Genomic DNA, 18,182 nt, shown 5'->3' on the forward strand with positions numbered 1-18,182 from the left:
CCAGATATATATGATTTCATACCACTGTTTTCCTAAGGGTTTTTATATAAGCAGAATTGAGCTGCTCCAACTACAAAGCTCTCTCTCACTGGTAGAAATTTTGAGGAGATATGATATTACCAGAATTTGTAAAGAGAAGGATTTTCTTTTTTAAAATGAGGTTATATCCACCTTAAGTTTCATTCTTTGTAACTAATATAAAAATTACTTTCTCTCTCCTTTCTTCTTTTCCCCTTTTCTGCCTTGCTTCTCTGGTTTTTGAACAAGAGGAGGGCTTCTGAGTGCACAGCTCATCTACCCTTAGCGAGCTCAGAGCCTGTTGGCCAAGTTCCCTCAGTAGGCCCTGCGAGCATTAGCATCCTCTGAAGGGCAGTCCAGAGACTTTTATCTGACTGTGATAAATTGTTTTCTGGAGACAGTCTCTCTTGCCCTAACTAGGAAGTAGCCTAGAAAATTTAATTGAGCACATAAGCATTGAAGAGCTAAAGTTGGATGAGATGACTTACTATCCTTACTATATCTTTTCATATTCAGATATTTAAAATGTTAGATTATTTTCTGTAATTTCACCTAAAGTCCAGAAAACAATCTCCACTGAATGGAAACAATTTTAACCTTACCGATCCACAGTTAGATATACTGCTTTTGAGTGTTGCTCTAAATACATTAATTTCAAACATTGCAAATCAGAGCTTCACATAGTAGTGATGCGTGGATAATTTGGTAAGTCAGCTGACCTGCCCATTCCTACTGTAAATTTTTCCTAAGGATTTTTTTTTCCTTTTTAAATTCCTTCTCATATAGTAAGGCATAACTATACTGACTTTGGAGATGGACAAGCTTAGCTACCTTTGAGTTTTTTGAAGAGGTACTGGAATTGGTCAAAAGGTTATATACAGAATTTAAAAAATGGATTCACTGTATCTTTACAGAGGAAATACTGGCTAAAATAAAGGAAATACAACCCAAGGTTCTGCTAGAGGGGAAAGAGGTGTAAGGGACTAACAAATTTTGTTTCTAGATTTAGTCATTACTTAGTGTAAAGAAGGTATTGCAAAGAAGGTTTATGCACAGAAAGAACAACTGCAACAAATTTATCACAAATGTAGAAGAATGGACTCTCAATTTAGAAACAGAAGTCAAAATTTAGAGGCAATTATCTGGATGATAAATCTGTACGACTGCAAGAAGTGGTTTCTGAAGGAGACTTTGATATTAGGAAAGCATCTTTCTCCAAAAAGTAAATAGAATTACATAGGTAGCGGAAACAGACCTAATAATACATGACCAAAGAAGAGATCTTATCAACAGTAATGTGAGAAATAACTTAAAATACTTAAAAAATACTTACAGATGTGTTGACTTTTTTTTTGGGGGGGGGGGGTAAAAAAAGGACTGGCTGAAAAAACAGTTTTCAAGCATGTGAAGGAGAATGGAAGAACAATGATAGGAGATTGTAGGTGGATGTGACACAAAAGAGTAGGTGGAATTAAGGATGTTAACAGGAAATAGACAATGAAGAATAGTTGGTTTTCATGCCACCTATCTTTAATTAAGAGCAGTAGCTGATGGTGAAGATGAACATTTTTAATAGAGCTTCCCAGAGAGTGATCTAGATTCAACTGACACTAAAAACTAAGGTCCTAATTCTTCCAGACTCACTTTGCGGCATGTGGAAAGAGGCGTCTGTTGGAAAGATATGTATTAGTGACCATCATAAAATGGCTTCGTTCAGCTAAGCAACAAAAAGTGACAATATAGCTGACTTTGGCACGTCAGGTATCTAAATTTGGGCAGGGTGAATATGGTCCAGTTTTGAATAATGTATCATTAATGTATCACTCATTAGTATAAATAATTTGAGGTGCAGAAACCCAATTTATACAAAGAAAATCTGTAATAAATATTAATGTGTCATATTAAACTGCTGGAAACTGTAAATTAAAAGCATTCCGGGGGGAGGGGGAGTGTCTGTTTTTTCAGGTCAAACTGCAGTAGTTGTTTATTCAGAAAAAATGATTTCTTTTATTCGTAGGATGGAATCCGTCCTCTCAGCAGCAGTCGAACTGTGGAAAGCAGCAACAGTAAATCAAAGACAGAGTTGGGTGTTTCAAGAGTTAAATCTTTTCTTCCTATACCTAGAAGTAAAGTCACCCAGCCTTCTCAGAATACAAAAAAAAAGCAGCAGCAGTAATACAAGGCAAATAGAGGCAGATAATAACACAAAAAGAGAGATTTGGAATTTGCACAAAAAAGAACAAGTAGAAAAATCTCATAAATAAACCTGCCTACCATACGATTTTCTCAGTGTTCACATAATCACTATTGCGAAGAATCAAGTACTCAAATATGTAAATACTTTTTAAAAATAAACTGTTTCCCTGTAATGTAAAGTGTGTACAGGACCACAGCTTTATTTGTATGTAAATCAGCTGGAAATTATATTGATTTAAAATGCAGAAATGGGCAGTTTTGCTACCTTCATAATTTTTTTTAATTATGAAAATGGCTCTTGTTTAAATAATGATATTCAGGGGTATTACCACAGAATTTTGTTTGTGTATATACTGTACATAAATATATTCTATTAAGTTCATGTGTTAAATGGCATTCAGATGAGTTGCACAATATGTACAGTAATGGCTTAAAGGTAATGTACATGCATTTTAAAGACATGTTTTTATCTTCACTTAATGAGAAATTAATGGAATGTGGCAATAATTAAATGATTGGAAATGCAGATCAATTACTTTCAGCTACAAGCCATATTAAGTACTTTGATTTCCCCATCATCTGCCTGCTGAATTGTGATTCTGTTTCTCCCAAGCTTCTCTTCATATAAATGTCATGAATTTGCATTATACCTCTTACCTTTTATAAAAGGAAAGAGATTGAGGAATTAAAATGCAATAAAACAGTTATTTTTTCTCAGACTCATATTCTTTGATATAATTGAAGAAAATGTGGTCATTTAATAAGTTAGTTTTTCATGTGTACCATAAAACTTTTATATGTTTTCATTAACATTTTGAAAAGTATCCAGGAAATAAGTGTTTTACAGCAACAGATTTTACTGAAAAGGAATTAGAGTACAAGCTTAACTACATTATTATCCAGAGATAATGTAGTAGCAATAACATGAGTTCCTATGTAATTATCAATTTTTATTGTGGATTTAAGATGTAATTGCTGTGAAATGATACTTGGGTGGCAGGCTTTTTTTTTTTTTTTTTCCTTTCTACAAAGGTAGATCATTTTCCTGTGAGGGAGACGGTGTATGAAGGGAGTATTTTCCCAGCATCTCCTAACAGTAGCCAGTCCCATGTTTGTGAATTCTAATCCCGTGGGTATGCTCACTGTCCAGATATCTCATCTGATAGGCAGAGGAAAATGGATAGTTTTCTTCAGATCAGACTTACATGCCTTCTCATGAGTTATCAGCAGATGGCTTTGAGAGGTATGGACAGTAACATGGTCATGCCTACACTTTCCAAAGTAGTATTTTTCTCAAGTTAAATCTGAAAAAGATTACGTAAGTGTATCCTAACACTTCACCTTTATATGTAAAGCAGTCATCCCAAACTCATGTCAATAAAATTTTTGTACCTGCATAGTGTCTGTCTTTCTGTCTTTTAGTTTGTATGTTTGTGTTATCTGTCTAGATTTAACATATTAGAAGTTTATTTTTTTAATCATTTCCCTTATAGTATATTTAGAAAGTACCATGTATTTCCATAGTCACTGCTTTATTAAAACTTCCATTTCCTATATGGTGACAGTGGTTGAATATAACTGAATTTGGGTGATTACCTGTAGAGGTGGATTTTCTCTTTATCCCCTGATCTCGTGTTTAATTTTGGTGCTGAAAAGGGGCATGTTTCTTTCTACAGTAGGTTCTTAGCAGCAAGAAGTGCTATAGGTCAGAGAAATGGGTCTCGGCAGTTAGCACCCCTTACATGCTGAAGCAGTGTGAGGGCAGCTTGTGTGAGAAGCTCACACGTGTATTTCCCAGTGAGGGATGTGAAATTGGAAAAGTTTCTTGTAGTGATCCCACAAGATGCAACATCAGGATTTGTGATCTGTTGTAAATCAAGTTTTTTAAAGAGCTATAAGAAAAGAAAAATCCTGATGAAGTTCTAAGCTAAATTTGTTCTGCATTGAAGATGCACCGTAGGAATGTCAGACCTCATTTAGATCAAGAGTTAGTGTGTTTCCGTGTGGGAAGATCTTAGGCACAATGTCCTAAAGCATGTTTTAGATATATTTTAAGACTCTGTATATTGTCTGTGAGAAAGTCTTCTGTGCTGTACTTTGAGTGAAAAATCAACACAAGACAGAATAACTTGGATCATCTGTTTATTGTTTGAAAGAAAAGTCTCTATTGCTAAATTTAGCATTGCCTTTCAATCTTCCCATTATCCTTTCATTTCAGCCTGCTGTCCTAATCTCTCTCCATCTGCATCTTTTACCTGGTTGACTCCTCACTTCTATTCGCTGTCATTGGTTTTGTTGTTCTTTCAGTTCAATGCAATCTGTGAACTTTGTACATCTTTAATCTCACAGTCTTTGACAGGTCTCCTAATTGAATCTATCTCCTGTAGTATCTGCCAAGCTCCCTGCCATTAGGCCATAACATCTCCTGTCCTCAAAGGGCAAAAACTACGTAACCATAAAATAGTTTGGATGTGAACGTACCGGCCTCTCTGTTGCTGTATCGTTTTGATAGTGACAGACTGTGCAGGAGCAGGGCAAGGCTCTGTTGATGAATTGAAAGCTTGGCTAAATCTCCCATCTCTTCCTGTGACACTGTAAACAGCACTTCTCATGCATTACTCATTGCAATATTAAGTATTCTCATTTTGGGGTAGTAAAGGGCAAAATCCATTTTCTTCATTCCTTGTGTTTTAGGGATAGAGGTTTTAAGAAATGTGCTATCTGTGGTGAACCACACTACTCCACAATACACTCCTCTCCCATCTGTCACCCCTTCCATATCTCAGAGGGGTAAGTTTACGTAAGGAGGTACACCCTCTAGGTGGAGTATCTCAGAAATCATATTCATAAATCAAGCTGCTGAGTTTGCACCTGTTCCACAGCCCACTCTGCCACCAACAGGCTTCTCCTTTCGCCCTTGTCCTTTAGTCCAACTGTGCCAGCAGACTCTGCATACGTGGCTCAACTGCTTCAGCTACAGGAACTTGAAAGAACATCATTCTTAAATACCTATATATCTTGGTAAGTCCTAAACTTTTCAGCTCTCCATTTGGAGTCAGCTCTGAAAATAAAAAAAATCCAGCATGTCTTCAAGGTTACTTTCTGGTAAGGAATCTGGTATATGTTCCTTAAAAGAATATCTGAGACTCTCAGATAATATTATCATGTATTTGCATCAGTTATTTACTCGCTGAGCATGAGCTCCAAAATGAAAAAGCATGAAAAGAAACCTGCTCCATCATTCAACAAGCACAGCAACATTCATCATAAAGAGAAAAATGGAGGGACCCGAATTTCTCTTAGAGGCTTGTCTCCTTCCATACTGTAGCTCAAGTGATTTACAAAGTAAATCAAAACCCTCCAGCTTTCCAGTAAAACTGGAGAAAGAGAATAGCTGCATGCTTTTCCCTGCAGGTAGAAGATACTTGTGAATGGAGCTAATTTGGTGAAAGGGTGAAAGGCCGCTTGCTTCGTGCTAACTCTGGCTGCAGTGACGTAGACGAGGAGGATGTTCAAAGCATATTTAAGAGACATTAGAATTATAAAGTAGGCTGTTATTCGGAAACTTGAAGTCAAAGTGACTATCAAGACAGAACGAGGTGGGTTTGGGCTGGGCTATAGCAAAGGCTGGCTCAGCGAAGGGGGCAGTTTGCTTTTGCAGTACAGTTACGATACCACAGAAAAGGACTTTTAAATGCCAAGTTTTTAGAGGGACAAAAGGAAGTCCAGAACAGAGGAAATACTTTCCCAGTCTCAGTGGTAGTCTGACCACAGCTTGATGAATATTAGCTCAAAAATGGATTGGGATATGGTCCCATATCTCAGATATCAATTCTGCACAGGGTCAGTCCCTGCTTAGGAGAAAACAAAGCACCAACGCTGACAGGTCCCGCTCTGGCATGTTCCTTCCCAGCCGTGGAGGGAAGCGTTGCACCAAGCTCGCAGGCTGATCACCGGGACAGAAGTGGTGATTGTAGGCCCTGAATACATCAGAGACATATTTGCATTCATTTTTATACAAGATGTTAAAAAGCTTTTAGGAAAGGAAGCTAAGCAAACCTATTCATAATTAAAGCTTCAATCACAAGGACAAAAAGGAATGTGTTGAGAAAGAAGAGAAAATAACGGGCAAAAGTGTTAGACACATCTTAGATCTCAAGTTGAATTTATGAGGGTTACGTTTTGAGATTAAAGTAAATCCAGGTAAATAAAATTATTGGTAGTACTGTTTTTCCCAAGAACGGGAAGTTATTCTTGGAAAACATGAGAGTTTATAAAGGAAACATGTAACTCGGTTGTCTTGCATGTTGCTTCATTTGCAAGAATTTAGGCAGCATTTAATAGTCCTTTGCTAGACAATTGTACACAGAGTTATAAATTGCTTTTTCAATGCTGAACAATTACTATTAAATAGTAGCCAAGTAACGGTAGAGCTAAAATACCAGATCCATACGAGTTATAAGGAAAGAAGTGTTACCAGAATGCTTTTTAGATACAAGAAGCAAAGAGTAAATAAAATAGTAATTAAAATGCAACAGATTATAGTTCAGAATTGACCTCTCAAAATAAATGCTAATTGAGAATTTATCCTAATGTGAGGAAAATGTTTTAAAAGGTACCTTTTCCAAGGACTGCTACATTTACACAAAATAACTAAACCCGTTCCTTTAGCAGGGCAGAAATCAAGGTGAGGCCCCAGGGAGGGAGGCTGGAAAGATGGCGCACGCATTCCCATCTGGCAGCTCTGACATGGGGTAACAGGCTGTGCCTTGGGGCACCAGGAGAAGTGGAACTCTCAGAAATAGATATTTCATGAATAAAATGCTAAAGCTGATTAAGACACCAGTTAAGCAACTGTGAAAGCAAAACTGGCTTTTGGAATAGCAGACTTGTTTGAGCCCAGTTAGACACTCAGTAATTCCTGCAGTCTTTGCATTATTGCTTGCTAATGATGATTATCAAGCTCCATTGTCTAGTTATTTTATATATTAAGATTCACAAAGATTGACAAATGTGTACAATTCAACTTTGTTTAGGCTGATCTTGCTTGGCTATTTCTGTCCCAAGAGGTTCTCAGTGCTGTATCAGCAGTTTGGGCCCCTTTTCCTTTCCCCTCTGCACTTAAGGAGAGCTGCAGATTCTATGCAAGATAATTTCACTCTTTTAATCTTTTTTGGCTTCTTCCCAGTAGGCTGTAAAAGTAAATCTTCATATGTAGTACTAGGCTTGGAGTGGACATGCTCTTTTCTTTGGCTATATATCTCCCTGTCTCTTCCCTTAAAGCAGTACAGGTGTATGTTTTTAATAAGAAAATGTTTGTGAGGGGCTTGTTCCTTTTTACATCTGATATTGCTTTATCAAATATATGTCTAGCACATTAGGAAAAAAAAAAGAACTCTTTAAATAATGCTCAGCCTGTGTTTATGAAAGTCTTTGTTGTTTGTTCTTTTCTTCCAATATACTTGGGCTTTGTGCTCCTTTTTTTTTTTCCCTCCTGTGCTCCATTTTCCACCAGAACAGTGTGTGCAACTTCCCAACTTAGCTTCAAGCAAATAGCCCTGGGAGCTGCTGCCCAGCTGATAACAAGCACAAGAATGATTACTCACGAACGTAACATGCTCGTCTTGACCTTTGCTGGGAAACAGATGGTTTCCTCCTCCTCATTATGGAGGCTGGTACTGAGGTACCTACTGTTCCTGTCTGAGCTCAAAGTAGTTTAAGCAGTATTTTTGGATTGAAAAATTAGGACATCCTCCTCCTGCCTTTTCAAAGAAAGAAGAAATTCAGCTGCATCTTGCCTAGGGTCTTGGGAAAAAACAGGAAGGTGGTGGTAGCCAGGAACTAGAAGCTTGTGGAAGAGCAGTGGCCTGAAGCTGCTCAGATGGGAGTGCTGGGCACTGAGTGCTACTGGAGGCGGTTGGTTGACTGATATATATATATATATATATATATATTTTTTTTTTTTCCTTCACTCAGTTTACGGGTTCTCCCTGAGTCACTGGCTGTATCAGCAACTCCCAGCTCCCACTGTCTCCCCTCCACTTCATGCACCCGTTGTTCTTTACCTTTTCCTTTTTTTAAAATGTCTCTTTGTCTTCTCAGTCCAACCTATCACCTCTTCACTAGCTCTATTTAAAAATGACAAGCAAAAATTAATGCTGCTATTTGGGCATGCTTCAAAGTGCAGGCTGATTTTTGATGAGGCAGCGGTTTTCTTCTGTTTATTCCCTATCTGATGTTTGTTTAGCTACTAAACTCTGCAGCAGGGTCTGTGTGCTCCTCTGCGCAGCATCCTGAAATGCAAGCGCGCTGCTTGGGAACTCCTCCCTGGCTCGGCTGCGCTACAGCTCGCCTGCACTCGCTGCAGCAGCGCCTGCCTCCCCGCTGTACTTGGCCGCACAAACTCAGGGTTGGCTCCGTAAGGAAAGAGATACGTGATGCGAAGGGAACAGTTTGGGGGGGGGGGGGGGGGGAGGCTGGGATATGACGGTGATGCTACTTTAATATGCAGTTGTCTTCCGGTTGCTACAATGGTCAAGCAGGGCTCTGGGGCAGAGGGAGAAGGGGCAGCATCGAGCACAGAGAGGACCCGGGCCTCCCTGCCAGCGAGAGGCAGCTCTTAAAGGCAATACCCAGACTACCAGCAGAGGCTGGATGCTGGCAGGGGCTAGGTCATAATTGCTATCGCTATATTGTACCTAAAAGAGTTTATTTTCAAGACTTACATGTGCAGTTTCAGGGCGGAGGGCGAGTGAGACAGCTGATTTACAACCTCTAAAGGCAAAGCACCAGGGCAGCGGTGCTCACCAGCCGCTGGCAGGTCCCTGAGGTGGCTTTTTAGGTCTCCTCCTGAATTTGCACCCCTGGGAATAAAAGAGCCGCTGAGTGACACCCCCCCCCCGCAGGGCCCCTAGCTGCAGCACGGCGCCGGCTGCAAGCAGCAGGGCGGGGAGGGCCTGGCCGGGCCGGGGCGGAGGCTCCGGGCTGCAGCGGCCCCTGGTGCCTGCGCAGGGCGGGCGCGGCCAGCCGCCGCCTTCCGTGGACTCTGCCACAAACAGGCCTTGGAGAAAACCGCGGGCACGTTTGGCTAGGCAGTAATCGCTTAAGCAGAAGTAGCAGAATGGCTCTGCTGCGTCTCCAGCCTGCACGTGTTGTAATGTGTCACATAGGTGGTTTTATTTTTATTATTTTTTTTATTTAAAGAAAATCAGAGAGGTCTGCATCACTGGACTATTTAGTGCACAGAGACACCACTGGCCACCACCCGGCCTAACTCTGGGACTGCCCTTGTTCATGCCAGCTGTATTTATAATGTGACATCAAAGACTGATGGCAAAAAAAAAATTACAATCCAAATATAAAACTTTTTGTACAAATATATTTTTCTTCATAGTACATAATCACTCTTAAAATATATCATTTTCTTCATGAATGTTTGCAACAATATTAAAATAAATAAAATATCCTAGAGAAAGTTCAGTTTCATCATAAAACTGCAAAACAGAAGAGTACAAAATTAATTGATTTCATTATTAAAGTCTACTTCAGATAGATTTCTTCCTTTCCTTTTTTTTTTCAGGCCAGAGTAAACAGCACATAAAGGTGCCAGACCTAAATATGCAGAATATTACAGTTCCACTGCTAGGAGTCCTGTCTTTTACTAAACGCTGATGTTCGCCTGCACTCCTCTCGCTGTGAGCGTGTGCAGGGTCTCCTAGGCTCTAAGAGGAAATACCGTTTTTCCCCTAACTGTGGAGACGTGGCAGATGCTGACTGGCTTGCAAGCCAAGATCCTCTCTCCTTCATTATCATCAACTGCACACATGGAGCAGCGTGCTATTATGAAAGGGCATTTGGCCTTTTCTGCTAAGTTGAAATTATAGTTGCTTCATGAAAAACAAATAGGAGGAAGTATGCTGTGCGTGTTACTGATGTTTTTCCTTAATCTGTTTGCAGGAAGTGAAACTAAAGAAGCATTTTACATTTTGATTTTAGTATCTTCCACCCAGTTTGATTATTTTTCTAACATTTCTCCCACTGTCTGGGCCTCTCACCCCAGCAAGCACCTTACCAAAAGTTACCTGAAATGATTATGTTGGGCTAAGCAGGTTACTACTTCTGCTTGCCATCTAGTTTGTACCAAATTAGAGCATCTTTTAAAAGGAAGCCTGGTTTTACCATTAAAAGTGGTAAATCTTCAAAGATATATAATAACTTGCACATAAGTAACCGTGGAAGGGAAGCAATTCCCAGACACATGCTGTGAGCTGCAGTGAACACCTTCCGCAAGGTTAAATTTGTGCATGGCTCCAGCAAGTTCAGAAGTGCCGGTCACATCGTCATGGGGCACTGCTGACAAGCCACTCCAAAAAAGAAAGTCCATGCCTCACAGTCTTGTTTCCTGCACTTCTTCCTCCGTCTCCTCCTGCAAGGCAGTGATTTTGGGTCTAGGTTTGTGTTTGCTGGAGTTTCTGCGGTGTATCGGGAAGAGCTTAAGGCGATCAGTGTGGCTGATGGCTTGCCTGAAGGAACTCTTCTCATTCAACAGCTTCTGAATTGATTCATACTGCCTCACTTTATCGTCTTCGATTACCTAAACAAACATTCACTCCATTAGTTGACAGAATGCTGACAGAATTCAGCTAATAAACTCAGCTAGCAGAGTAGGAAAGAGAGAGCACAGAGATCTTCCAAGTCTTATAATGGGAAAAGTACATTTTACAGTTAGACATTTCTAAATACAAACAGAACAGCAGATGTAAAAATATGAACATGTGGAGAAGGTGCCTATTGCTCAAGTTACAAAATGCAGTTGGGTTTGTTGGTTTTTCTTTGTGACTTGTTTTTAAACTCTCAAACGGTTTGGCTGAAGTCTCCAGGTAGGCAGTATTTCCCTGGCATTGCTAAGACTGCCTTAATAATATAGCAACTATCTTAGGGCAGGATAAGAAAGTGCTAACTACAGGATTATTAAAATAGCGATATGGAACAGGGAGAGACAGAAAGGCTGCCAGCGAGGTGCCAGGCCTTTGCTTCTTTCTTGCCCAACCAGGAAGAGCTGGCTCTCCTGTGTTTGAAGATGACGACCCATTTGCCCTGCAGAGCTGCGCCAGACTTCCCCTCTCAGGAAGGAGATGATTGGCGAAAAACCATATTCCTTAGGTAGCACTGCCATGCCAGCTAATCTCAGGTGGGGGCACAGGTCTGACAAGAGAGAGCTTTTAGCTGCTCTGCTTCTGCTGGCTGGAGGGTGGAAATCCTCCTGCTCACATATGCTGCGTTCCTGCTCTGCCAACAGGCATAAACAGTGCAGGATCTGGCGTGTAGGCAAAGGCTGCAATTCACTGCACTTACAGGAGTAACACATCCAAAAGGATGTATAACTTGCTTATTATCTAGCCCACTTCAGCTTCAGACTGTATTCCTCCTATTGTGCGAATGCACACAAAAAAATCCACACGGAAGAAAACTTTTCACTACGCTAATAAAATGAAACTCCTCTCTAACAAAAAGTCAAGAAAATACAGAGGAAGAAACCTCATTTTTAAGAACAATTACATGACTTCGCAGTTTTCCTTTATGAACAATTCTTGTATCACAAAACAAATACCCCAAGCCCTCAGTGCCTTGCCACTTTGATTAAACTAGAATATTCAAGCAGCATTATAGAAAAGATCAAAGCTTCTGCCCATCAGCTCTGCCCATCGGCTATTTCCTCAGGGATGCCCTCTTCCTCATGTACCCTCCTGTCGATCAAGAACAAGTACCGACACTTCTGCCCTTGCAGCAGTAAATATTGTGATATGCTGGGATTTTTCTGGAGTTCTTGAGCCAATCAGCAAAATAAGGCACCTGTATCAGGAGTTAGCTAATCTAGTCATGTAAACTGTCCTTCTGGTTCAAACAGCAACTTCCAGAATGTGATCCAGTACATCTGAAGGTAGATGTATGTGACACCTTGCATGAAAGAGCACCTCAGAGCCTGTTGCTCTTGTGCCGTCATGGGAGCACAGGTGACCAGGCTGCTCAGCTGAATGAACCACTGCTGTTATGACCTAGGAGCAGCGGACTTCATTAACCCAGCCTTTGGGAGGGTTACTTGCTGTGTTTGCACATTCATCAAATTTAGTGAAATAACATTACATTAGATTACGAGAAACACTCACCAAAAATCGCTGACACTCCAACATCGCTTCTAGCCTGTGCTCTGAGAGTATTACTGTGCAGTCTGCAAATGCATGCTTCAGCGTTTTCCTAATCACCTGGGAAGTTCTGAAAGGCAAATAATTGTTGGCATTTTGACTGCAATGTACATGCTGGTAGAGCTCATAAAGCTAATTATGGTATTTAATACCCTAGCTTTATGTTGTGAAGCTCATATGCGTGTATACCCACACATAATATGGTTCTGCAATGTCTCGTCATGCTGCAGTTTCTGCTAGGAAGGTACATATCACCTATAAAACTAAGGCTGTAACTAATCTTATCTGATCCTCCATGCAGAATTACTAAAATACATCTCTTTCAATAAATATGCTACACAACATTGCCGTTCTTTTGACATAATTTACATTCTTGCTTTTTAGCTAGAGATAAGACAGCTCAGATACTGCCAAACAGAAGAGTTAGACCTTAGATCTGAGCTGCTCTCTGTTGAGAATCTCATATAATTCCATTGCTCCAAGAGTCAGCTCCTTGAGGAAACTAAATAAATAGTGCAGGTTTCACAGTAAAACATTTAGATGAATGACTCTGTGATTGATATCACTGATACAAGAACTATTTGTCTGAATGTGGACCTGTGAATAAGCAGCATTTAATAAAATCTATTTCACCATGATTTAAACTAATGAGAAGGGTCTGGTTGTCTTTGGAAATATGCTGCCATTTTCCCCACATCCAATAAATACAAGAGCTCAGGACATATTTGGCATAGTGAAAAATCAGAATTGGAATACAATAACCTAAACAAAATGCCCTAAAAGCCAACTAGAGACAAACATACTGTCTTCTTAACTGGTGCTTCCTGTGCCTAATCCTTGCCACAGGATTTTTTTCTCAGCAAGAAAATTACATACTGGGCACTGACAGTAGCCCATCCACTTCAGGCTTTTGTTAGCGACATGAACTGTAAAGACCTGTGGTAACAGGTCATTCCCTTTCAATGTGTTTGCCTTTAAGATTCTTTAAACTTTTTTTTTCCCTTGATGATTGTGGCCAAGGCTCAATGGTAAAATCCCAGCAAATCTCTTTGTAATTTTCCATTTCCAGAATACAAGTTCAGCAATGCTATCTACACAAATTGTGACTGTCTAGGCTATCCAAGCTATTAAACAGTTACGGTCACTGATACCCTTTAAGACTCTTTTACCATTGTAGTTCTAATAGATCGCTATCTGACAGTAACACTTCTGACTTATTTAGGGCTCTGATCATTTATTTAGCAAGCCATAAAAATCAAGAAATGTCTAGAAAATAGTCTGCAGTTTTCATTTCATTTTTCTTCACGGGACAGATTAAAATACAATTCTTCGTGTGAGATTCCCTCTCTCTAATCTTCAGGTTTTAATGCATACCTGAAGACAAATGGAATATTTTTGAGAAGCACCTTTCAGTGAGTTATCATTGCTGCAGAAGTAAAACAGCTTAAGCCTCAGGTGTTTCTTCCACCTCTCAAATGCAGCTGCTATTGCCAATTGGTTGCGACTATTTTTATTTCAACCTAGCGAAACATCGTCTCACGCTCATTTGCACACTCTGTGTGTGTGTGTATATATATATACACACACATACACACACACATATATGTATGTATAAATAGGTGATACAATCTGAACGAATTCACAAATGATTTCTTTTTAAATCCCTTCTATCTGACTCAGCAAACACTTAGCCAAGCACTGTAGTTTCATTTTAGCTGCGCAAAAGTTTCAGTCACATGAAGTGAGTCTATTTACAGCTCACTTATAAAGACCCATTTTGCTATTGCAATATCACTTTCCTTGCACCCTTTTTCAATGACTGTTGAATTCACTTGCTATGATCATCTTAGTCTGAACGTAAGCTTTGGGGGCTAGAGTCTCTCCCCGTTTAATGTTTATACAGTACCCATCATACTGGGCTAATAGCCATTATGTTGCATTTTAATGGTAATGTAATAGTAAGGAATAATGTGCTATAACAGGCACTCAGCAGAGATCAAAGAATACCCCCTGTTTGAAATCCTATTGGGTTTCAGACTTGCTTTATGGCCTTAGAAACTCACTAGAGGTCAGTTTGGAGCCTACAGACTTGTATCCAGCAGTAATTGGTTTGGCTCTCTGCTAGTATTTCATTTATGACAAGCTGACTTGTGACACAGAGCACACACCCCCACAGAGAAACAGGACCCAGGCCTTGAATCTGGCTATGTAGCAACACAAGAGGCTAACTACTACCTGTTCAGCCTTTTCCCTGGAACAACTCAGCATAGCTAGACCGGATAACAGCACTTGTCTGGGCATCTTTCTGAGTCTCTGTGCATCTCTGTTTCTCTCCGCGTCGCGCTGTTCCTCTGACATACGCCTGCCAGAGGAGCTGGGCCAGACAGATTATTGCTCACAGCTCAGTAAGGAATTGCTGCTCTTCTGGAAACAGGCTCTGACACCCTACTTCTCACTAAGCACGTCCTGAGGAAGTATGTTTTATGCATGCCCTTTTATCAAGGTCTGCTCCTGACGCTGAAATCAGGCTAAATGAAGGACCAGACAAATGACAAAAGGTCTCTTTAGGTGGTGCTGCCGTACTGATTTTCTTCTTTCATATTGAAGGCTAGAACAAATGAATGAAGGAAACGTACACAGGGTCCAGGTGAGCACTTGGTTCATCCAGCAGCAAAATTTTAGCTTTACTGAGAACTGATCGGGCAAGGCACATCAGTTGTTTGTGCCCATGACTGAGGACACAACCTCCATCCACAAGAATGAAATCAAGCTGGCCTGGAAATTGCTCAATTACAGACTTCAGCCCAACCTGCAGAAAAGAAAAAGCAAAGGAAAATCTGTGAGATAGTTACTGCTGACTGTGGGTATGACAACCATTGCCTTCAACTTCCTTGCCTTTTGTTTCTGACAATGAATAGAAAATATAAACTGATAAAAATGAGAATCTCTCCTATAAAATTAATACAAGCCAGTAGCTAGATGATGTGAAAAGCGCTGAAATATCTGAATAATACAACAGGCTGGCATTTATGTTGGGAAGTTAAGAGTTAATACTGCATTTGTTTGTCATTTACAATGACTTTTGCCATTTTGACCAAAACATTCTGAGTTAGCAGTGTAAAGCAAGCAATGTATTCGAAACTTTTTATCCAGCAGTGATGTGCATCATTGGTAACATTAAGGAAGGAGGTTCTGAAAGGAAACCAGGCCTCCTTGGTTACCAGGAGGGTAGAAAGAGTCAACCAAAATTCACATGTTACATTACAGCAAAAGAGAAAAATAACCCACGTCACCACAGAAGTTGCCTCTATGGCTCCAAGACCATTTCCATCTGCTCTTCTTGCTACCTCAAATGTTCTATGCGCTTTGTTCACACTAATGGCATCACACGCTTCTCTCTAGCACCGATGACAAAGTGCTTCGAGAGGTGCCTGTGAGAGGAATCTGCTTCACTCAATTCCAGAAACTGGAATCCAGCACATGAGAGGTTTTCTGATTGTTTCTTGCAGTGCTCCTTTTGTTCTCATTGGGAAGTGAATTCAGTACACCTCAAAGCAATGCTTTGCATGTTCTGCATGTCCAAACTGACTATGTTCCTCGGCCTAATCAGCTGTGTTTACAGAGAAATGTTTGTAAAATATGAGAACTAGGAAACATGTGCGATTTGCGTTGCTCCAAAATAATAAAAATAATAAAAAAGCAATACAATCCCAATGGTTTATGAAAAGTCTTCCTTGAATTTTTGAATTACTACCTGTAATCTGCAATTAATTTTCATCCCAGGGCAAAAAATTTTGAATGTCTCCTTGTGTTTCCTTTTTATATTGGAAGCCATATTAAACTGTGGTATCTGGGTACAGGTTTTGCATTTCTGAACAGTTCAGACTTTTATTTATAAGCAAATTAAGGTCACTGCTTTGTTCCTTACTCCTCTTTTAAACATACCTTGGGCCCTTTAGTAAAATTTTGCAAATAATAGCTGGAAAAAGTGCTTTCTTCTTAAAACCATGCATGGTCTGTCTGTGTACCTCTAGGGCCCACATGGCTGAGTGTAGGAGCAAAATTTATCCTCAAAAGCTGGCACAAGTCTGACATTCAGGTGCTGAAATACTGGGGTACTACAAAAGTGGAATGTCTGACATTTGTTCACACCTTGCTCTCTGCAGCTGATGGCGAGGAAAGTTAAAAAGTGATGCTGATCTCAGCAGTATCCTCTAAACCCTCAGCAGCTAATGTGGATCAGGGGTAGGGCGAAAATTAGCTTTCTTTCTGTGCTAGGCTCCCAAAGTTACACTGGCTCATTGTCTCTAATGTGCCAGATTTCAAGTGCATTAACTTTGTAAACAATCAAATCACTCCTACTATAAATTATTACAATTCTTATTCTTTCCTGTTTGTTCTGCACTCTCTTATTAAATGAACTATGCATTGCAGTTTTCTAAGATATTTACCAAACTTCTTAACAATAAACACTTCAGCATATTTTTCCCCACTGTTATGAATAAGGCTTAGTTCTTTAACATCCCAGGCTTGATTCCCCCCAAGCGAAAACAGTCCACCAAAATACGAAATAAAACTTGTATTTTTTCAGGAAAGGGAAAGCTAATTCGCATTCAGTTTTTTTCCCCAGTCTCTGCAAGTCAAAGAAGCACAGCACTGAGCACGCTGTTGTCTCTGCCAGAACCTGCTGAAAAGCTTCTATCACTTCATTTAACCAAAAATGCCATAGTGCTTTTATTTTACAGTTAATTACTCGCAGAGAGTGTCTACTTTCCCCTTTTCCAAGCATAGGGAAGAGATTGTAAAAGCCCCAGAGAGAGGGCAGAGAGAGAGTTAACCTCCTGGATGTGAAGCAATAAGTCCTGTACTCATAAGCATTTTACGAAACTTGAGACTTGCTATGAACAAGGAAAATGGCACAAATTCGCTGTTGAGTCTGCATTAATTAGGTCATCCGTATTTTGGAAAGAGACATCTGCTTTCTAGGCTATAGCACTTTCCTTCCTTTAAATGTCTTCGCCTTTTCTTTGGATATTGTTTACACCTATGTAATCTATTAAACACTAGCAGAGCCAATAGGTGGCATCTTACGACCATAATGCATGGATTTTATCTCACATCAAAACAGACCATAAAAATCTGGCCCCAAATCTTGGGGAACATGAAAACAAAATGTTGCTAAAAGCCCAACATAACATTAGAACAAAAAGACACCTTCATGTTTATAAGATTTAATATGCCATGATGCTTATTATTCCATCAAAGAGGCATCTGCCTGTGACACTAATTGTATGTAAGCCTGAATGCAGTGTCAGAGAGCCCCTTCTCAGCTGGCTCTAGCTTGGCCTGAAAATTACAATAGCTGTAAAATACTCTGATGAAAGATTTTTCTAAACTGAATATGAGTATTTCCTATTGCAATAACATCAGTCTTCTTTCTAGGACAGGCCAAACACACATTTATCTTTTTTTTCTGGCATCCAAAATGTTTACTAATCACCTTTATTCATTTTGATTGAAAAATGCCTTACAGTGATTTCATATATTTGACAAAGCATTAGAATGACAAAAGATTACAGGACTTTTTTCTGTATCAACTTCCTCCACTTCTTTTTTTCAGAGTCATCCAGCAGAGCCAAATATAAAACCTCACCTTTGCTAAATCACTGCATGAAGAACTCAAACTGCACTGTATGAAAGTTTATCAATGTTCTTTTCTAACTTTGACCACGGCAACTTTTTATTAGGTAATAAGGAAATGTGGTT

The 18,182-nt window shown here is 39.8% G+C and overlaps 2 protein-coding genes across 2 annotated transcripts in view; one reads left to right on the forward strand and one right to left on the reverse strand.

Moving 5' to 3' along the window:
• The window catches only part of CTTNBP2 (cortactin binding protein 2), a 94,177-nt gene extending 90,566 nt beyond the window's left edge, over window positions 1-3,611 (forward strand). The window contains 2 exon segments of the mRNA XM_026097351.2: window positions 2,036-2,178; window positions 2,180-3,611. Of these exon segments, the coding sequence (XP_025953136.2) occupies window positions 2,036-2,178; window positions 2,180-2,282 (246 nt within the window). The 3' untranslated portion in view covers window positions 2,283-3,611.
• A 5,965-nt stretch (window positions 3,612-9,576) lies between these two features.
• Window positions 9,577-18,182, reverse strand: part of CFTR (CF transmembrane conductance regulator) — a 94,731-nt gene continuing 86,125 nt past the window's right edge. Inside the window, exons 25-27 of the mRNA XM_026097332.2 lie at window positions 15,053-15,225; window positions 12,381-12,486; window positions 9,577-10,807 (exon numbers count right to left, since the gene is read on the reverse strand). Of these exons, the coding sequence (XP_025953117.2) occupies window positions 10,601-10,807; window positions 12,381-12,486; window positions 15,053-15,225 (486 nt within the window). The 3' untranslated portion in view covers window positions 9,577-10,600. The remainder of the gene's footprint in view (window positions 10,808-12,380; window positions 12,487-15,052; window positions 15,226-18,182) is intronic.

Source organism: Dromaius novaehollandiae, chromosome 1 (genome assembly GCF_036370855.1).
Source record: "Dromaius novaehollandiae isolate bDroNov1 chromosome 1, bDroNov1.hap1, whole genome shotgun sequence".
Taxonomy (NCBI): domain Eukaryota; kingdom Metazoa; phylum Chordata; class Aves; order Casuariiformes; family Dromaiidae; genus Dromaius; species Dromaius novaehollandiae.